This window comes from Chinchilla lanigera, unplaced genomic scaffold (genome assembly GCF_000276665.1).
Source record: "Chinchilla lanigera isolate Chin_1 unplaced genomic scaffold, ChiLan1.0 scaffold00003, whole genome shotgun sequence".
Taxonomy (NCBI): Eukaryota; Metazoa; Chordata; class Mammalia; order Rodentia; family Chinchillidae; genus Chinchilla; species Chinchilla lanigera.
The window spans coordinates 15,415,688-15,438,611 of NW_004955404.1; the positions used below are offsets into that span (position 1 = coordinate 15,415,688).

Genomic DNA, 22,924 nt, shown 5'->3' on the forward strand with positions numbered 1-22,924 from the left:
TATGCATGAGTTCCAGGTATACGGCCCAGCCTGGGTGCAGCTGCATGTGTGTGGAACCTGTGCTATAATTTGAGTATGGGTGGTATTGTTCAAGGCTCACATGCTAAGGCATGATCCTGGGATGGTGGTCTTGCAAAGTAGTGGAAACTTGAGGATGTGGGATTTGACAGGAGGTCCTTAGGTCACTGGGCGTATGCACTTGAAGGGGACTGTAGCACCCTGATTTCCCAGTCTCCTTTGGCTTCCTTGTGATTGCCCCATTTAACATATGTTCATGCCGCCATCATTGGCTGCTCTTATCAGGGCCTAAACCAATGGGGCCCTCAGTTCTGGATTTGAACCTCAGACTGTGAGCTGCATAAACCTTGTCCCTTTATAAATTAATTACCTCAGGTATTTGCATAACAACACAAAGCTGCCTAATTACGGTTAAATTACAAAGGATCCCACACTCAATGGGGTCTGGGCCTTATCTTGGAGCTCTATTGTCACCATCCAGAAGTTCTCAACTTGATGTTTGAACTTGTTCTTTGCCTGTAAAGTCTGACAGGACAAAGCGGCAGGTATGTGAGCGGAGGACAGATGCAGAATATCCAGTTCCTTGTCACCGCTTCACGTGTAGCCCTATGTGCCCTGTGCACACAAAATTACAGGGGGCCTGTGATGTGCAGGAGTTTGGTGAGACTGAGGAGTGCCGTCAGCACGCCAGGAGCATGACGGAGGAAGCAGAGGTGCCCACACGTGGAGGGCCGTGCTTTCACAAATGGGAACGGGCCTCCCAAAGCAGGAAAACAGACGTGGTGTTCTAAGTACAACATTCCACCCTGCAAGCTTGCATGGTCTTTTCTTACTCATATTCCTGCTCTGTCAGTCAGCCACTCACTCTGCAAAAGATGCCCTAGGAGGAAAGGGATACATAGAGCAACGCAGAGTCCCTTCCTCCCTCAGCGCTGAGGTGATGCTAGGGTGGGTTGGTACAGCGTGTATCAAGAAGGGAGGTGAAAACATCGAGTTGGCTCCCTGCAGAACCTTCACTGTCCTGGTAAGAACAAGATACATATGTAGATGCATGCTGTGGAATGCAGATTACGGAATCGCAACACAAGTAAAATGTCCTTGGATTTTCATCGAAAGGTGGCAGTGCACAGTACAGGAATAAGCAATAAAATCCCTGCTAATATTGCATTTATTTATTTATTCAGACAGCATTAAATAGCTAGTTGAAGAAAACAAAGCCCTATCATGATAAGCTAAGAACGAGAGACAGAGAGAGAGAGAGAGAGAGAGGGAGAGAGAGAGGGAGAGAGAGAGAGACAATATGGAAGGAAGCTAAAGTTTCTATTTTCTTATGTATATTGCCTCTTTTCCTTACAAGACGCCCACACTTGCTTCCTCAGCAGGCCTGGCCAGTGGTACAGCGAGCCTGCTGGGCACCCGCTGAGATTGAGGTAGTGTTACCGGGTTCTGGCGGAGTCGTGGGCTCTTCCCAGGATCCTTTTCCAGGTTTTTGCTGTCTTGAACAAAGAACTGGACAAGTCATGTGCAAAATGTAGCAAAGTTTTATATTTATTAAAGGCAGGAAAAGAAATATACTCTGCAGCGAGACTGTGGGCCAGTTAAAGGTAGGAAAAAGGTATCCTCTGCAGAGGAAGAGCAGGTTACCAAAAAAGCAAGAATGTGGTGGCCACAAGGTTCATGGCTGACATATTTTATATCTCTGAATGTCAGAGGTAGGCTGACCTATGAAACACCTATTTGATCTTGCACCGGAAGAACTGAAGATAGCACTTCCTAGTGGGTCCTCAGTGCAGGCCTTGGGAACTGTTCTGCACATGTGTGCTGGATCGTCATGACTGGCAGGTCACACCCACTTGGCAGGCCAGCTAGTCATGCCCTAATCTCCTGCCTCAGTAGGCGTGGAATTCCCTCTACTCAAAAAGGCACACTTAAGACCCACTCATGGTCACCATGCCTAGAACCCCAGCCCTTGAGAGGCCAGGCAGGAGGGCCAATCTGGACTACATAGTGAGGGCATATCTCAGAAACAAAACAAACAAAAGAGCCTCAAAACTTAAACCAAATCAACAAAAGACCAGAGAAAGGCTCCCAAACACTTCTATGCTAGCTCTGTTTACTCCCTCTCCTTCCTTATGGCAGAGTTGCAGGAAATATAAAAGTGATCTTGTCAGACCTCAGGGCTGTGGGCAGGATTAAAGGGTAGGCTCCTCGAGCTCAAGCAGTCTGAGCTACATAAATGGAGGGAAAGGTTGGGATACATTGCCTTAGAAAAGTCCACTTGTGGTCTAGATCTAGAGGCATTTAAGAAATCCTATAACCTATCTGGGTGTGGTATAATCTCAGTGCTTGGGAGGCTGAGGCAGGAGGATTGCTGTGAGTGTGAAGACAGCCTGGGCTATATGGTGAGTTCAAGGCCAGCCTGAACTGCTCACTGAGATGCTGACTCAAAAAAAATCCTATAACCTAAAATGCTAAGGAGGAAACTAGAAAAGATACCTCCTATAAATGGGTGGATTTACCTCAAGATAGCTGCTAATGTCATCAGTTTTCTTGGAGCCTGATAAATTGAGAGGGACATGAAGCCAGCAAGTTTGATGTTAGAGTTGATTCCCTTTACTCAGGATAGTTATGTTCTATTAAGTCACCCTGAAAACTGAGTTAACAAATACTGAATTATCATCCCTAGGAGAAGGACAGGGTTAGGTTCCTGTAAGCTTCAGGATACAGTATTTTTATTAACTGATCAGAATATGACTTTTAAATGTATTTTTCTGTTTAATGTCATCTCATTTTAAATGTATATAGTATATATTTATATAAATGTCTTTATGAGGGGCTGGGGATTTGGCTCCATGGCACAGTGCCTGCCTGGCAAGCACAAGGTTGTGAGTTTGATTCCTAGTATTGGAAAAAAACAAAACAAAACAAAAAAGTAGTTATGTTTATTTATATAAAAATATATATAGCTCATTCATTGACAGTGAACTCACTGTCAAGAACATTGTAACATGCCTGAATAAAGCTCATCTAACACACGTAGTTTTTCTGTAGGACACATCACAGATTTCCTGAGTTCAGGGACACTAGATAGTACTTCCACGCTACATATGTGCCCCACTTTGTACAAAAAATCAGGCAGACATGATGGTACACACCTGTCATCCCAGTACTTGGGAGGCTGAGACAGGAGGATTGCCATTTCAAGGGTATGTTGGACTACATAATGACATGAAACTCTGTCTCAAAACCAAAGCAAAGCAAAGCAAAGCAAAGCAAAGCAAAGCAAAGCAAAGCAAAGCAAAGCAAAGCAAAGCAAACCAACCCAAGCCAATCCAACCCAATTCAAACCAAACCAAACCAAACCAAACCAAACCAAACCAAACCAAGCCAAACCAAACCAACCAACAGTTTGAAAATGTGCAAGCCAAGGCAGTGAACAGACTGTGAGACAGACGCTTGTTGAGGGTGACAGACATCTGAGTGGGAAGGCAGTGCTTCACTGGGCTGAGCTCCACTGGGCCGTGTGCACACAGTGGCTCAGTTTTCCCACTGCTCTGACCAGGTCCATGTCTGCAACGAAGGCCCCAGTGGTACTGATTTATGTGCAAATGCATTGTAGCACGCAGGTGAATTTGCAAATATGAAATCCACGAATAATGAGGACTGGTTGCACTGAGGAGAAAATACACAAACACCGGGTGTGTGCTATGTAAGGCAGTTCAAACTGCTGGATTTTGATCTTTTTACAGTCAGATGTCAAATAAAAGGAGAAGATAAAATGATAACAGGTGTGGCGCGGCGCACCCGTTCCATGCAACCCTTAGATGGCCATGTGAGGACAGAGAAGCTCGTCTTCCACACTCTTGGACCAAGTGACTGGTGCCTGTGAATGAAACCATCTAAGGACTGGTTAACTGGGGGAGGCAGTGCATCTACACACACAGTCTGCACACACATGGAGAACGTGCTGTAGATGGGACAATTCATGAGTCATTGGATAAAATGAGGTCAACTAAGTCTGGGGCACATTGAAGTGCATGCACTCATGTAAAAGTTCGGTTCAGAGTTTGTTCCTATTGCTGATCTCAGGTTTGAGCATGTGGGGCAGGAAAAGCTCCTGGGCTCAAGGTCTGAACAGCTAGCACCTTGTACTTGATGCATATCTAGAAGCTCCTGGGATTTGCTGGTGAGGATTTCCGAAGGCCTCTAAATCCTAGCTAAAAATGGGGATTAGAAAGTGGGCTAAAAGGTAGGCATCGCTTTATGGTTTTAAAAGGGTGCTTTGCAAACTGGTTTGGAAGGAGGGGATTTCTGCTCTTGGACCTGTGTGCTCAGTGGCTGTGTGTCCAGTGAGCACTGGACTCACTGTAGGCAGAGCTGGCGCTGGAGCCCTGTGCCTTTGTCACCACCCTGCTGCCCTACACGCTCTGCTTTCCCTGCAGGCCCCAGGACAAGCTGGCGCCGCACAATCACAGAGCAATAGAAGGAGCACTTTGGCCTAGCGCTGGCCTTCCCCCAGCATCTCTCCTTCCTCCCCAGGGCAAAGGGATTTGCTGTTTTTCCCCGCATTTCTCACAGCCTGGATCTTCCCTTGAGCTGAGCTTTGCCACGCTTGTATCTTCCCATTCTGAAATCAAAAAAGTTCTTAACAATGGCAGTAAGGCTCATTCAGAGAGAAATCAAATGCCTGAGATTCTCAGGGCAATCAACCTCTTTCTTCCCCTTCTGGTGCTTTATAACTGTGATGAAGCTAGCATAGACCACCCTTTACCATTTCTTAATTAAGAAATATCTCAGAACTCTCTCCATATTAGTTTCAGGCAGATTAGGAGGAAAAAATATTTTAACAGATGCTAAAAAGTCTTTCCAACAATTTGAAAATTAGGAGCATGTCTTTTATAGAGCTCGCAAGTTTCCCTGGCTGCTTCCACCAGAGTTGAAAAGAATTTAGTGGCTGACAACTTAATAAAAAGCCAAGATGTTCTGACAAAGAACTCCTGGGCAACTATTACTCTGGCTTCAAAGAGTTACTGCAAATTAAATTTTATTCTTATCCTTTATGATCTATAACAGGCTGTAAGGGTAACAGCATGGCTGAAATATTCTTGTCTTACACTGTTATTAAAAGCACCCATTCATTAATGTGTGTGTACCAGCAGGAGAAATGAAATGGTACGCTCCAGTTGGAAAGTCAGATATTGTATTGTCAACTTTGTAGGCAAAAGCAAGGTAAATACAATCTGAGTTTGGGGACAGGGTAATTACTGTCTCCATCTGGTAGTGCGTTCTTTGCCTGAACTCGTACCTCTTCATGTTTTAAGTGCTTATGGGGTATCTTGGTAGGCAACCTAATAAAGGATTACTTTTTAAATGTTATCTTGAAAGCTTTTCAAGACTGCCTTTGTCTAATAACACAATATCACATCTGGCATGATTGCCATCGCTGTACACCAAAATCTGCTAATAGTACTTATTAAGTACTTTCTGAAGATGCATAATCACCAACGTGAGTGCGCGTTAACAGGGAGTCATTACTCAGCTCAATCTTCAGTATTTGTGGAAAAGGCCGGCTCAGCAAGAAACACATAATGAATGTAAAGCAAATATAAAACACAGCACCCCTGCGGTCTGAGTTCTGCCACTGATGGATGGGAACAGTGCATTTCACAGTCTAGCTGCTTGGTGATTTCAGAACACTGTCTCTGAACTATTGGGCATGAAATATCATGAGCTAAACAAGCACGAGGAACACAGAAGCTGAAGGGAGCCTTCTGGGGGAGCAATGGTATTTACTTTAATGACCGTGGCTTAGGAAATTGCCATATTCCACACTGGGTTAATAAAAGCTCAAGCTGAAGTGGAGAGAGAAGGACTGGTAGTGCAGGCTGGGAGGGTGGGGAAAATGTCAAGCACCTTCTTCTCCCTGTCGCCAGAGCATCAATGTTCCCTTCTCGACTCTGCACCTTCGCCCAGCCCCCCACTCCCAAGTGGGGCTGGGAAAGAAAGGAATGGAAATCAGGGTAATTCAGCCAATGGGAAGGTATTTTCTGGCAGCACTTTAGATAATGGAGTGCTGTACACAGGGTAATAAATGGGGGGAGTGTGATTATACAGCTGGAATTCAGTCAAGAGGTTAGGTGATCTCACACACAGTCAGCAGAGAGCCACTGTGGTTTGTCGTGATATTATCAGGTCCTTGAGATGGAGCACTTCGCTGGTCAATATTTTGTCTTGTTTGTTTCTTTGGAGTACAGGAAGTGGGGTTAAAAAACAGGTCTCCTCCTGATCAGTTATCCAACCTCTATATATTTATGCACATCTATAAGGATCCATATATATCCTTCTGGAGCTATGGTGTCTCCCCAGACACCGGGGCATAGACAGGAAATAATTTTTAAAATCCTGGCTGACTTCAGCTGTGTATGGAAATGAGACGATCACTGACTATTTCTCATGTACTTTGCCTGCAATGGTGCCAAGACAGGACCAGTACTTCCAGATGGCAAGCTTTTCCACCCTTTGTGCTGCTGTAGAGAGAACGCGTTGGCTTCAGTCATTTGGAGCAGTGCATCTTCTTCAGTAACCACGCCATGTTTCCAGCTCTGGTGACTTTGCCCTTTTTCAACCTGCCAGTTTCTAGTTGAGTGGGACTTTGGGCCAGTCACTTGATTTATCTTTCCTTCAGTCAACTCACCAAATTACAGCAATAGTATCACCTAGTTTTTAGAATATTTTGCTTTTAGAACACAATAAATTAATATATGGGAAAGATTTAGCACAGTTCCTAGGCCTTTTGAACACCCATGTTGCTTTTCAGTAGGTGTTACTATTTTCTCCTTGAGGGGAGGGAATAGGTCTTGTTCATTTATATATCTTCCAAAACATGAGACATAGTGCTGGACTCTGAGCAATAAATGTATGAATTGAATTTGGATCTCTGACTAGATATGCTTGTGTTATATAATATTCCAAGTTCTAGTGGACACTTTCATCTCTTATCTACAGGTGAACACATTTGTTTCCAACTGATTCATAAAAAATGTCTTTAGGAATAGGTAATCTTGCAAAAGGAACCCTGAAATGCCCGTCTTTGTTTGATCCATCTTGCATTCTTACATCTGGTGATCTGAGCAACTTTGTTGGAGATAACAATATGTCATATAAAAACCATTGTTAATTCCTATCATCTTGTTCTGAAATCCTGGTTTTGTGTTGTTTTGTTTGTCTTTATTGTTATTTTGTTATTGTTTTTCTTTCTCTTAAAAAGAAGAAAAGCTAAATGACTTCATCAATGGGTGACTTTCTTCCTGATGGTGGTACCAGCAGGTGGCACTTTTTATATCATTTATTTTCTTGGGAACACTTCCTCCGAAGTGATAAGTGGAATATCACAAGGGTTCTAGGAGTCCAAGGTAAGGATCAGGTGCAAAGTGTTATAAAGTAGCTTATTAGAAATGGTAAGTAAATGGGTAGAATTTGTGTATAGTTTTCTATAAATTTGAATGGATTCATCATTAGCTGGGTGAGAATTTCCTGGCCATTTTCCTCCTGGTGTTAGACCAACTCCTCTGAGTGGGAAGGAAAGGGGTGTGTCTACATCTAGAGCATAGGAAATGATTGGCACTCTTACCGGTCTAGGTCTGAGGGGGGCACCTAAAGAGGAAAAGGGGACCTCAGTTTGGCCCACTAAGTTCTTAACTCTCGTTTGGAAAAAGAATTTCAAGATACATTAGTGTGAGGCATAGGCAGATTTATGAGTCAGAATTAGGAGTTAGGAGGTAAAGGAGGACAGGAAAAAGATGCCAGGTGAGCAACCAAGGGAGATGCTGCTGAACAGGTGGACTGGTCTGCTCACAAAAGAATGAGGCACACCCAGTGGCCACAGGGCCAGGCCAGCTTTTGTGGATGGGCCGTGTTAGGCTACAGTCTGGGTGGTCATCATTTCGGTTCTGTTTTCATAGCTCTGAAAGACTCCTTATGGCTTGAGTGGGAATTTGGTTCCTATGAGATAACAGTTCTTTCTTGGGAAGAGGGGAGATATCTCCCTTCCTGCCTTGGGTAACTGCTCATACTAGCAGGGGGGTGATCCCCTCATGAAGCAGTCTTCGAGGCTCTGCTTTTCCTGGATCCTAAAGTGATTACAGGTTCGAATAATTCTAGGCCTCACTCCAGGGGGTCTAGAACTGGATGTTGTAAAAAGCCTGCATGTGGGTATCCCTGCAAAACTTGCAACTTCCTTTACCCTTATCTTTCTTTTAAAATTTTTTTTCCTAATGTTTCTTATTTTTATTTAGGGTGGGAAGAAGGAGGGTGGAGGGAAATACAGGGTGTAAAGGGCTGATGATGGTACCAAAAAGAGATCAGGTGACCTTTTCTTTTTCCTCTGCCCAGAAGAACTGTCATTCTGAAGGCAGCATTGCCTGAAGAGCACATTTTGCATTTGTAACCACCCGCAGGGCTGTTCTGTTGAACTGGACAGACAGTACCCACTGGCGTTCTGTGCGAAGATCTGGCTGCTTCTAAGGGGAGCAGGCAGAGATGGTTGTGTGGCTGCAGCTGACCCAGCCTCATCCATTGGCTTTGGCTTGGCAACGGAGGCAGGGAAGACAGAGGATCCATCACAAGGACAGCAACTGGACATGTGCAGAGCAAGGCGGAGGAGAGCGATGCAAGATACACACAGGCCAGTACCGGAGACACCAAGTGGGCAGCCCTGCAAGAAGGGATGGTTTATCTTGATGTCCTCGGTGTTGAAGTGGGGTGAGATAGATAAGGCAAACTGGGGGCTTGAAAACTTTGGAACACAGGTGCTTCTTAAATAACTAATATGCTTATTTGCAGAGGTGAGCAAGGATCTGATCTAATGTTTCAAGATAATAAGGAAGACAACACACTGAATTTTCTTGTCTCCATTCTACTTGACTTTGTTGCTTTTGTTCTACCCCAGTACCACTTCGTATGACCATCATGTGTACTGTTGTGCCAGGGCAGACACAAGAGACCTCTGGTACCCATGGCCAACTCAGCAACAGGAGTCAAGGAATTAATCCTACATGGAGCTGAAAAAACAAAAGAAAATGCTCAGAGTTGCTCTGGGACCACCAAGACCAACAAATGGAGAAAATGAGCCTTAAATTGCATCTCTGTACAGCAGCAAATGGAACCAAAATACAAGTTCTGATATGGAACTGATTATCAGTGGTTTTGTTCATTGGCATATCCAGAAAAGTTGTTGGAATGTAGAAGGGGTCATTCTCCTGGGCTCACCTTCCAAGCGTGGACTATTTTCAGGTGAAAGCAGGTTGGTATTAGAGCAGGACAGCTGAGAGTGGTGAGTGCACTGGATGATGTCAGATTGTTTTTGGATTTTAAATTCTGCTACCAGTGTTTGTCAGTACAACAAGTAGGCAAGGTAGATTTAAACGGGGAAGTTAGTGATGAATAATACTAGGGGGTTCTTTTCCAGGTAGATGGGTATCTTGAAAAATTAGAAGCTGTCATATACATTTGAGTGTAAATTGACCTTGCCAATGGCCATTATGTACCCAGGCTGACCATTAACCTATCGTTTCATGCAGGAACACCATGGAGAGTGAAAGGATGCTATTGACAGCGGTCCTGAGACAACAAATGTGATGAGGACTATACCGGACAATTTGGGACATGGGAACTTTTGATATTTATACCTGGTGCATAGAAATGAGTATTCATTCAATGTAGCATAGTTCCTCTGTGCTCTGTGAGTTTTTCATTAAGTGCCATTATGTTACATTATCTGTACAGAATCTTCCCTTGGAGTGGGGGCTTTCATGATGGAAGCTCAGAAAAGGTCAGATAAATGTATCCTGGGTTTCAGTGGCATCAGATTTTGTTCTTCCCCCATTTTTCATTGTACTTCCTCCTGTGCCTTCCATGTCCCTCCCTTACTGCTTCTAAGACACAAGGATAGGAAAGATCAAAGCATTGCTCCAGATGAGAAATTTCAGTATGAAAAAGCCTCTTTTATTTGTTCCTAAAGAAAAGAGTTTTGTTGCCCATTTTCCTGGCTTATGCTTTATGCCCAAAAATACTCCATTCAAGGGATGGCTTTTCATTTCCTAAAAAAAAAGAAAAATGAAAACTCTTATGTTTAGAAACAAACACATGTACAGATCCTGGGCTTATCTTTTATCTTTGGCTATATAAAAATAGCCTCCAAATGCTAATTTGTATGCAATGGTTCAAACAAAAACCAATAAGATCATTCTTGTGTCACTAACAAGCTTTAATAATGTGCTTTGGGTGAAACTTCTTGGCTTGGGGACATCTCATTTTTCACGTGCAGGAACTCAGTATACAATATTCACAATATGTGACTCAGAACTGGAGATGAAGCCAAAACCAGCAGGGGGTCATCCTACCAGACTTGGCCTAGAGAATTGGTTACAGGATTCCCGCAGATGAGCTGCTGGGCTGGTTTCACAAACTAATAAGAACCAGAATGATTTATATTCAAATCCTAAGGATTTGGGTGGGTTAGGGGTAAGGATTAGTGAAGGCAAGGTGCGGCAATCTTGGTTTCAACTTGTAGCTTCTCCGATCTATGCAATAAGGACAGTAACCCCTGCCTGCTCCATGGAAATACAGTGAAGATTATAGAAGAAAAAAAACTTGAAAGCTCCCTTTAGGGTGAAATGCTTTATGCAAACATAAAACATGCTATGTCAGAAAAGAGAAATCAACACTTTTGCAGATAGACTGTTCCCTAACTTGATATTCACCTTTCTGAATGTCTGAAGAACTTTTCAGGATAGAAACAGCCTGCAGTCAACAACACGGATTCGGACTGTTTCTCCCAGAAAGGAATTGACCCTGGAATTGACCCTGCCCTTTAAACAGGCAGGAGGGAAACCAACAAGAAAAAGAGCTTTAACTCTACAAAGAAGAAGGGCCCGAGGCTTCCTGTAGTCCGGTCTTCATCTGGGCAGGTCTTCAAGGCCATAGGACTTCCCAGAATGCTCCGAGGGTCAATTTGGTCAACAATGTGGCCACCCCAAGCATCTGTTTGAATTGGCTCATTATCATACTGTCTTGATTCATATTTTCGGCCAAGTTGACTGTAAATAAAGCATAGAGAAGACTGTATGGGAAATGTCACAGGGTGGCAGGAGATGGGACCGGGGCTAGGACAACTTGCTTTCTGTGAATGTCATGCCTGGGCCAAGGAACCAACAATGGGAAACTGGTTTAACACGTTCCTGTCCCAGGCATCACACTCTGGTTTGCAGTGACTGTAACTTACACCAACCCAGAACTGATAGTCTGAATTTGCCAAAATGTTAAGACAGAAAGTAGCTAACTGGCATTACATTTCAGAGGAAACATCTAATAGAGCTTCTCTGCACAAAGACAAATCTGTGGATTCCTGCTTTCATACTTGATGAGTTCACACTTATTGCCAATTCTCAGAATACTCTTGGGAATCCCACTTCAGTTTGTAATGGGAAAAATGATAGTTATCCATATTGTTATGGTTTCTGTCTGAATGTTCCCCCAAAGCCTCATGTAGTCATGGGATGGGCTTCTAGAGTTATGATTGATTCATGGTCCAGTGTTGGGATTATGGGTGTGAGTGCTACACCCACCCTGGGGCAGGTAGTCTGCATACAATATAAGGGAGGGAAAGAGGCTTGTCTTTGCTCCTCCTTTTTATTCTTGTTGCTTTGTCTGTTTTCCGTGGCCATGAACTGTTGTCCTCTGCCATGTGCCACTCTGTCTTGGAGCCAGCCAATTATGGACTGAAACCTCCACAAACTGTGAGCTAAACAAACCTCTCCTTCTTTAATTTTGGGCGTCAGGTGTTTTCCCTTAGCAAGGAGACAAAAGGAACCAAGACACTCATATACCTTCATTTTCTCTCCAGTTCTTTACAGACCTGGCCTGTAGCGTGGTGGTCTTCTTTGTGTGCCTGGACAAGTTCATTAATCTCACAATCTCATTTTATTTAGTATAAAATGGTCATTATTATTCCTGTATCATAGAGATCCTATAAAAATGAAACACATAAAGACCTTGGAAAAGTTTCTTGTTCAAGTATGTTTTCAAATGTTAGTAAGTACTGTTGGAAGGGCATGTGTGCAGGGCTGTGTGCAGGGTTAGCCACTGGTATTCTCACAGCTGCCAGGTCAGTTCTTCTGTGCTCTCTCACCATGTACAGACTCACTGACTGTCTCCAGACACACAGAAGCTCAGCAGCTTGTCCCTGGACTGAGATCTGTGCACTTGCCTTTTCTCTGCCTAGAAAGCTCTATTCCCAGTTCTGCCTGAGGCTTGTTCCTTTCCTGTTGTTAGATCAGAGCTCAACTATCATGATCTAAAGAGTTTCCTCTGTAGCCACTACCCCACTTCCTGTTGTATTTCGCTATGGCATCTTCCACTTCATGAAGTCATCATGTTTCTGCATCTGCTGCCTACTTTCCCCTGCCCATATCAATTTTCTGGGAGCAGAAATCTCGGTGTGCTTTTCACTCACCTGGAATCATGTCTGCCTGGTGGTAATGGCACATTACATATCTTTTGAAAATACAGTTAATCTTTTGCATCATTTTTAAAAAAACTTTGCAATGAAAAAACCCACAGGTGCTTGTTCTTATTGAAAGGATGCTTTTATTCAAGGTAGATATTCATTTGAGCACTTGACCCCAGTTTGAAAGTCTTTTTTTTTTTTTTTTTTGTCTGTTTCTCTCCTGACTTGACACTCTTGGAGTAAAACTCCCGCCTTTTTTCTCTGCTTTTGTCTTCGAGATATACAAGAACCTGAGTTCTTTGCACAGCTACAAAGCCTGGCATCAGCATCTAATGCCTCCTGGCTTTGCTGTGTTCAATTTATGAGGGAACAGAATACATTCAGCCACGTGTTTACACCCACAGGTTCATTATGGGATTGAAATGTGTCTGCCACATCAACTGTGAATGTCTGCTCAAATAGACAAATGTGTGGCTACATCTTTCTAGCTCTCAAGACACAAAACAACATGCTGCTTGCCACTGTTTTATAAGTTGGTATTTTTATAGCCAATGTCATTTTGACACACACTTTTCTGCAAATATTTTAACTATTATCCCTGCTCATTTATCCTAAGGGTATGTGATTGTATTTTTCCAAAACCTTTGGAATGTTTGTCCTTTACAATAAGTGGGTTTCAGTCTACTTCCAAATAAAATTTGTTATATTCTGATTTTCTAGGTGTAGCTATCCTAAAGTTCCTTAATTGTCTTGTAAAAAATCACTTTTCAGACGGGTGTAGTGGTGCATGCCTATAAGCCCAGCACTCCAGAGGCTGAGGCAGGAAGATTGCTATGAATTTGAGGTCAGCCTGGGCTACATAGTGAATTCAAGGCCAGCCTGAACTACACAGTAAGACCCTGTCTCAAAAAAAAATCACTTTTCATAATAAAAACCAAGATGATAATAATGTGATTTAATTTACAGTATTCCTCACAGCTTGATGATGTATTCTGGATACCTTTATTTATGTGAGTTCTTTTATTTAAAAAAAAATTCTTAAGTGAAGTATTTGCAATGATCATGGTTAAGGGAATTAAAAAATGAGTAAGGTTTAACTGGTGTTTGCTGGCAACCTCTATGACAGGACATCCACCTTAAGGTTGGCTGGGAGGAGAAATTCAATAAATGTTTGATCATCGACTCTTCAGCATGCCCAAGAGCATGCAAACATTTCAGAAATACACTATAAAAGTCAATGCAGTTTGCAAAATTTGCAAATCCTAGGCCTTCCATATATGATCTTATTTTTCTGCCCTCCCTTATAAAGTACCGACACCAGTTCTAACTTACTAAATTTTTCATCAAAAGAAACCAATACAAAAGAAGAGACACAGAGTGTTTCCCATGTACATCTGGGAAAATCTGAATGCTCTCAAGTTTTAAATACTCAGTTTCAAATGTGGTATGTACTTTGGTGAGTGGCATTGGTTTAATCTGTAGGTTTTGTTTTTGTTTTTTATTATTAAATCACCTAAAAGCATCTCAAACAAACGAATAAATCAAAAGCTCTGAAATTTAGACTGTGACAGTGATTAAGAAAATGCAGGAAAGGCACAGGTAGGTTTTTAAAAACTATTTTAATACAAGATTAATAGCAATTTTCTATCCAAATCAGGAATGAAAAAATCTTAATCCAAATAATAGTCATTTGACAGTCACATAAAATTTTAGGTTTGATTGGTGCACATTTATCCTGCACATATAGTATGTATATGCACACAGAGACCTCGCTATGATGCCATCGTCAGATTTTTCTCATAGAAATGCCTCATTACACGGCCAAGTCAGTGATTCCAGTAATTACTCAACTTTCAATGCAGTTCCAAACGTTCCCATGCTAAGCTGAGTCTGCTGTAGCAAGCCATGTAAACCGTGATAGAGCGTCTCCAGAATGCGTACAAATCAATACTCTATTTGTATAAGTTGGCCTCAAACTAAACACTGGCTAATGTCTCCCCACAGGAGGAGCACAGTGCAAATGTAGAAGTTATGGTCTCCTTTACTTTTCCACTGGCAAAGCTAACCTGCTTTTGTTTTTTGGATTAAAAGTCAGATCTGCTAGTGATTGTGGTCAGGGAAGATGAGTTTGAATTTCAGCAAGTTTGGGGCAGTCAAAAGTTGCATTTGTTGACATTTTACCTTTGATCAAACCATCTGATCACTAGCCTTGCAAAGAGGAATCATAAAAGAATCACAACTCAGGAATTTGCCGTTTCATTCCTCCTTGGGGACGTTAGTTGGTGATCAGTCTGTAGCCAAAATGTGTATGTAATGGCAAAAGAATTAAAGTAGGCTAATGTCTGCAGCAGGGAATATAAATTAAATATCGGGGTTCTGTATCCAATAATATTTTCAATGTGTTTGATTTAACAACTATTACTTTTTAAATTATGACTGCTTGTCCATGAATAATAGTGTTTTTCAGTATAGACAAAATAGTATTTTCTATCCCTTACATCTGAAGCAGGTGGTACACATTACTTATCCTGTCTGGGCCAGCCACTGTAAGGGAGTCAGATTTCCAGTGCTAACATTTTGTAATGGCTGTAATCAAAGTGCCAACATCACCTTCATTACAATGACAGAAGGTTGTCAAGCTGTCCTTCAGTACAGAACCAGAGTTCTATGTAAATTTGCAATTCATTCTTCTCTGCTAAAGACGTTAGCCTCTGTTTGTCTTTTGTTGTAACATATACAAAGTATAATATACATCAGTTACAGACGTGTATTTCTGTTAGAAAAATACATATTATAACTAAAGAACATGTAAATAGAGGCACTTCAATAAGCTAAGTGTTTGCGGTTATGAGCATCCACCCACCCATTTCTAGTGTCCGATTTCAGTGAGCCCGTCCCTCTCTACTCATAACAGGAGTTACGATGCGGTTACAGAATTCAGGGGATTTCAGAACCAACGAGGGCAGGTCCTGACAGATACTGGAGCATCATTGTATTCCCTATCACTATGAAATGAGAAAAGTTAATTTGGGAGAGGGATTTCAAAAACACTTACTGAAAAGGGGTAACTAGATGAAACTAAATCCTTTAAGGACAGAAAAAAAAATTTTATGCTAAATTAGTCTGAAAATCCCACTAGGATGATGGTAAAAACCAGGAAATACAATTGGATAATATTTTGACCACATCCATGCAGGGTGACTACTATTGTGGCATCATTAACTGATAGTCATTTCAGCTCTCTGCCCAGCTCGTATGCATCACTATATCTCATCAATAGGGATATTACTGATAATGAAGGTGTGGAAGCAAATGAAGCAGGCGTTTATATATTATCTGTGTGTTTAGTGCGTACAGAACATGGGTTCACATTCATTAATATAATGTGTATTCATACACATGCACAAAACCATTTAGCGGTGAAAGCACAGGAAAAACAAGACATCCTGGTCTATTTCATAGAAGATAGTGCAGAAATATTTTAAAAAGAAAGACTTGGAATTTAAAGCCATATAAACAAGTTATTCTGGAAAATCAAGGTTGATTTAATTTGTATTGCACCTTAATGCTTGGAGAAAAACAATACTGATTTTTAAACATACAGTGAAATGAGCAACTTAAACAACTGGTCCTTCATAGAGATGTGTTCTACGTAATTGCTGACAGAAAGCCGAAGGTTGGCAGTGAAATGGGTGATTTTCTAGAAGCGTGTAATGCTGAATTAGCTTAAGTGTTAATTTCACAAAGATTTAAATGAAAGATGCCACAAAGTCTCTCAGAATACTACACTTTATATTTCTTTAGGCATAAAGTGGCAATAGATGCTTGTAAATACTTTCTGTTTTGCAAAAGTGCTCAAATATACTTAATACTATTGTGCCGCGTGTGTTCTACTTAAATGTGGTGACTAAATCAATAACTAATTTTAATTTTGATGAGAACAGAGATCAAAAAAATACCATTTACGTGTCAGTACTGTCAATGAGTTAGTTACAGTGTGACTGGCATCTATGGTGTCTTGACACATTACTTTACCCCACTCGGATGCAACATAAAAACCAAGGAACATGTGGATAGCCAACTGTATTCATAAAGCCCTGGTTTGGTTCATTTTGCTTCTCTCTGCCAGGGGGAACACTGGGTCTGGCTTTGGCATACTTGGTGGATGGGTTAGGCTGTGGCTCTAAATCGGCCTCTTGAGTTGAGTTTACTCATCCAAGTGCCAAGCAGGAATCCTAGGCCAGAGGTGTTGTACATGAGAGCAATGGTGTTTCGTGAGTAACATTCTTTACACAAAACAGTTTCCATCACCAGTAAAATTCTGCACACCCATGGCTGGTCCCATGAGCTCAGCCCAGGTAGAGCACCAGGGACAAAGCATGCTCATGCGTAAAGGATGTGCCCTTGCAAACTTTGAATAGATGGACAGTTAGATACGTAAAAAGTTCTTTCTTGATTCTTGGTGCTCACAGGTCATTGAGGAATCCCTTCTCTGAGCAGCACAAAACAAGAAGAGCTGGTTGACAAAACATTTTTTGTTACAAAGGTGTGTCAACCCTGAGCTTGGAATTAAGAAGTTAAAATCTGTGATTTATATATATAGATATAAAAATAGATGATCATACTAAGACTAAAAAAGTGAAAGAAATCTCTATGTCCATACTATATATAGTTTTTTTTTGTCTTGACTTTCTCTGTTGTTGTGAGTTATTTTGTAAGAGAATGCCCTTGTGATGGAGAAACCCAACTGACACAAAGCAAATAGTTTAAAAATAAAAACTGATCTATGGATCTCATTGTTTAACAATTCAGCAAAAAAGAACTCTTATCTGGGGGAGGGTAATGAACACAGGGGCAGAAACATCGAATTCATGTCAAACCTGTGGCAAAAGTAGAGACTGTATCATTGAAGATGATTTTCAATCCAGACAGGAAGGAGGATGAGTTGATGGGGACATCCGTTAGTCACCAAAGATGAAGGGGAAAAATTTGTGCCAATTCGCTACAATGGACAGACACTGGGGGATTTAAAAAAATGGTGCCATTACCTAAGTTGATATTGGGCAGGTGACAGAGAGGTGCTGAGTTATGGTTAGTTTTGCTTTCATATTAAGGATGGAATTCTAAATTTAGGATCAGTACCTCCAAATCAATTTGGTATTGTATGGTTAGAGTGCAAGACGATACCTCCAAGACAACAGTGTATTTTCACTACATTTTAAAATTTTTCAAGCTTTCTCCCCAGAAGCATTTTTATAACCTGATTTGTCACAGAAAAGCTTACCCTGGGAGTTGGCTGTCAATGTAGAACCTATAGCATTAAAGTTCTTTTATTTTTCTCTCGTTGCTTCTTTGTTGAAAATGCAGTTGTCTTGGGGTTTGGCCTGATTTTAAAAGGAAAATTATTTTCTTCCTAACTTTTTTATGGGGGAAAAAAACTCACAACGTGAGATTTCTTTACTTCTGCAGCATAAAAGCAAATGAAGGTAAGAAAATCTCCTGGTACGAAAGATTTGAGTAAGAATTCTCTCTGGAATAAACAAGGTCCCCACAGATAGCTGAAGGAAAGAGGAAGCAGTTCATCTGGCACCCGGTACTCTTTGGGAAAACAAAAAGGGAGGCAGTACTGCTCTCTTCTCATAGAAAACTTTAAGTTTTTGAGGCATGGTCCATTGTCCAAGAGTGTAAGAAAAGAAGGGAGTTGGCCACTCAAACAGCTAAAATGCAGTTTCATCTGACCAAAGCCTAGGATTATCTGCACAGTCTCTGCAGTGCCAGGATCACACAGACCAGAGGCCAGGAGAGCAGCGAGTGGCCAAGCCGGGTTGCAGAAGAGTCCTCTTCTCTTCTGTCAGGGTCAGCTGCAGGGGCCTCTGTGGTGACAAACTCGAACTCCGTGGGACACACATCATCCATGCATCCGCTGCCACTTCCTGAGCCACTAGATTCATCGCCTGGTGTGGAAAGATGGAAGAAGAATTAGACCACACACCAGGAGAAAGCAGAGGCAAAGAACATGATGATGCTGAGCATGTGGGAGGAGGGCCTCTCCCATCCCTGGTTCCAGTGGGACAAGTCCCACTGGATCTGCACCCCAAAGGTGGGTCTGTGACCAGAAAAGATGGACTGTATAGAAATAGGTGGATGAAACACAGTCTTAATGGAAATCCAGAGTTATTACCTACCATGATGGCATCAGAAAAACTTTTCTTAAACAAAGATTAGAAAGACATTATTTCTTCTAGCAAATATTTAAATGGCATTAAGAAATTCATTCTTTTTCCTCAGAGTTGTTGTTCTTAGCAGATAGCATGTTTCTGAAGGGATTTTTTAAAGGGTACTTTAAAGGAAAACATAGCCTAGGGAAATAAGCACTGCAGGTAGGAAACTGGAGAAAAAAATAGCAAAGCATTATGGCAGGTAGATATTATTATTACCACTGCACTATATATGACTGTGTCCTACCTTATTATTACTTTTGCTTTTCCCCACTGGTATTCCCCTCCTAAGAGTAAAGATGGACTCTGTCCACCAGCATCTCCCTCTAAACCAGGGATTGACAAGCTACCGCCTGTTGCTTAGTTTGGTACAGCCCATACCCTAAGACCAACCTTTATATTTTAAATGTTTGTGGGAAAAGCCAATGAAGAACACTATTTTGTGACATGTAAGAAGTGAGTATACGAAATTCCAGCTTCAGGGTCTCTATATAAAATCTGACCAGAACACAGCTACACCTGGTCACATTCCCCTTCCTGCTAACCACACTCATGTTGTAAGAGCGGAGTGGCAGAGTAGCCCTCAAAATCTGACCTAATATTTGGCCCTTTACAAGAGAAACTGCCCGTTCCCTGCTGGACGCTAATGCCCAGGTGCCTATCCAGTGTGTTGTGTTAGGGTGGCGCCTTTCTCTTCTGCTGTGCGTGTCCCTTGGTCCACTCTTTTCCCACACTTCTCTGCTTGCTTCCTTCTTGCTTGATAAACTCTCTCAGATCTGGCCCCAGACCAACCTGCATTAATTATGGCCCACACTTTGTACCTGAGGGCCCTGTGTCTGCGGACTTAACCAAGTAGCACTTTAACATAGTACTGAGTCTTGCTTCTGCACTGAACATGCACAGGCCTCTTTTCTTGTCATTAGTTATTCCCTAAACAATACAGGATCACAGCCATTTGCATAGCAGTTCCATTTTATTAGGTGCTATGAGTAATCTAGAGATTATTTCAAGTATGTGGGAGGATGTGCATAAGTTACATCAAATACTAAGCCATTTCATATAAGGATTTAGAGCATTTGTGGACTTTGGTATCCGTGGAGGGGTGTCCTGATACAAATCCCCCACTATGTGAAAGTACTCATTGTCACCTAGATTGTGTTATTCATTACTCTTTACTATTTATCTCACCAGGAGAATGTAAATATGTTGAAGGTAGAAATTTTGTATAAATGTTTACTACTTCTGGATTTCTGTGATCATTCGCAATCCCTGGCATACAGCAGTTGCTCAAAAAATGCTAAATAAATAAATGTGCCTTAAGCGATTGACTCAATTTTTGCTTCTTTGCCTAAACCAACATGGATCAGAACATTTGTTCTGCAGCAGGTATGTGGAGATAAACTTGATAAACTGCCTGAAGGCATCAACTCCACTGCTGTCCATCATGCTGGTGGAAAAAAATATGGCATCTACAGCAAAAGGACCTACAAACGTTGCCACAATTAACTGAAAAGCATTAGGAAGAACAAGTTAGCCTCATACATAAAATTAATAACATTTATTTCAGAGAATTGTTATGGGCAATAAATGAGAAAATGTTTCTGACTCAGGAAACTGTAAACTTGGCAATAATATTTTCTCATTTCTTCATTTACTCCATGATTTCAACCAATATCCCTAAACCCCTCCTGCTGCCTCGTAGGCTAATGTGTCCTGGATAGCCCCAAGAGACTGGTGCCATCTTAGCTACTGAGGCCATTTAAGTAAAGCCACAGTAGAGTGGGGACTATTCTAACATCTCCTTGAAGGAGAAAGATACAACTTATCAGTATTTTTTTTTCAGATAACATATTTAAATACCAGGTAATATCATTTGAATATGCTATACTAGGTTCTTAACATTTTCTCTGCTTTATCTTTAGTGGCCTTTACAAGGGGAGAAATGCCCATTAATTAAATTCAGAGACGTCAAAATTGCTAAGGGAATTGTGCTGAATGCAAGTATCATGAAGAAGAAGTAATATAACCTTTACAAAGATATTATTAAAGTGACTTTAATATTAAAAATGCAGGAAGCAAATTATGACAGAAAGTTCTGACTAGGAAAAATAATGGCCCTCTCTTTATGAAAAGAAATCACAAGTGTACTCATTAGGGGATCGGGTGGGCAACCTAAAAAAATGTCATAAGCAGGAAGGGTGAACATAGCTACGAGATGTAATGATGGTTCATATGACAGGTATTATCCTAAAATAGAGGGCCAAATATTCTCTTAACTGCTGCTGATTTCCCTTTTCCTATTAGGGGAAACAGAGCAAGATCTCTACCTCCTAGGCATTCCCTGAGCTTTGCAGATTGACACATACACAACCTGGTTAGGTCAGAGAGGAGAAAGAAGCAATAAGGATGACACCAACTCATTTTTATTATCTGGATTTATTAATTCCAATAGTTGCTTTCCAGGTAAGAGAGCATTTTATTACCTGCAGAAGACAGAAGGGATAAAATGGTCAAAGCAGGGGTGAAGTCATGATAAGGCTGGACCCTTAAGCTTCTTTGTGTTTACTTGATTGACTTGGGAGCAACCCAGGGGACTGACGGAGCATACTTCCGGGTGTGTCTGGAAGGGTCATGGAGGTCTAACCTGTATCCGGACGCCTGCCCCTTTATCTCTGACATCATTCCTGTGCTCTGCTTCCCAGAGGCCATGAACTAAGCAGATTGGCTCCACCACACCCTTTTGCCATGATGTTTCTGCCTTGGAGCCAGTTGACCATGGAGTGAAACCCTTTAGCATCTGAGCCAAATTAAAATTCTCTTCCTTTAAGTTGTCGTTGTTGGGTATTGTGTCCAGCAACAGGAAAACTGACTAATCCAAAGATGGGAAGAAAGACAATAATTTGGTATAACAGTCTCTTGTTGGGAAGAAAGGAGTGGTTTAGCTAAAAGGAAGAGATACAAATGACTCCGGGAAATTTTAAAGCCATGAAGTCAGTCAGGTTGGTAATTAGCCTGTATTTAGAAAATTAATTTTTGTGTTCTTCAAAATAGAGTGGAACACTAAAATTTTCTTCAGGGGACAGTTCAGAAAAGACTAAGATGACTTAATGTTGTCCATCTGTAAGTTGCTGCTTTCTATGTCATTAATTTAAGCACATAGGCATCATCTTTTGCTTCAGTGACCAAATTACAGAATTACTGGCAACTTCACATTTAATGCTGAAGAATTCTTTTCCCAGGAATTCTCTTTGTAAAGGTGCACAATGAAGAAAACATACGCACACACAGATAGAAAAGACAAACCACTTAGACAAAACCCATATAGAATTTCTGAGACTCAAGCAGCACAGATATGTCTCAACTTATGATGAAGTCACATCTTGATAAACTCATTGTAAGATGAAAATATCTTAAGTTGAAAATCCACTGAATATATCTAACCTACCCAACATCTTAGTTCTGCAAACTCTTAGTTACTTTTCTTGTTGCCAAGACAAAATATTCAACACTTAAAGTTAAAGGAAGAAAGATTTATTTCAGCTTATAGTTTGTAGAAGTTTCAGTTCATAGTTGGCTGGCTCCAAGGCAGGGTGGCCTGACAGGATGCATTGCAGAGGAGAAGCAGTTCATGGCAAAGCATGGCAGGCAGGAGCAGTGGCAAACTCAGCAAGCAGTAGTAAACTTTGTTCCTTATATCTTATCCAGATTACCCACCTTTAGATCAGCTAGCACTCACACCCAGGGCAGGGTAGCCTAATCCTAGCACTGCACCATGAATCAATCCCAGCACCACATCCTTGATCCCAGCAGCACACACCTTAGATCCAGCCACCTCCAAAAAACCCCACCTAACACTGCATGAAGCTTTAGGGGGACCTCTAGCTATAAGCCATAATAGCAGCACAGGACACCACTAGGTGTCAGCTGTCTTCCTTCTTAATCTGGCTGCCTAGGGCCTGTACTTCGGGCCTCCACATAACATGGTGAGAGAACATTGTATTATATATTATTAATCTGGGAAAAACTCCAAATTCAAAATATGAATGGGTGCTACTGAATGTGTATGGATTCTGTTCCATGGTTAAATCAAAGAATTGTAGTAGAATCATCACATGTTAAGGATCATCTGTAATTTGTTCCAGATGCCAGTTTATAAGAGTAAGAATGGGATTGTAGCCCAGCT

At 41.5% G+C, this 22,924-nt stretch overlaps 1 protein-coding gene across 1 annotated transcript in view; it reads right to left on the reverse strand.

The window, feature by feature from the left end:
• Positions 1-14,123: 14,123 nt before the first annotated feature.
• Positions 14,124-22,924, reverse strand: part of Gpc6 (glypican 6) — a 1,075,163-nt gene continuing 1,066,362 nt past the window's right edge. The window contains exon 9 of the mRNA XM_005374116.2: positions 14,124-18,477. Within this exon, the coding sequence (XP_005374173.1) occupies positions 18,275-18,477 (203 nt within the window). The 3' untranslated portion in view covers positions 14,124-18,274. The remainder of the gene's footprint in view (positions 18,478-22,924) is intronic.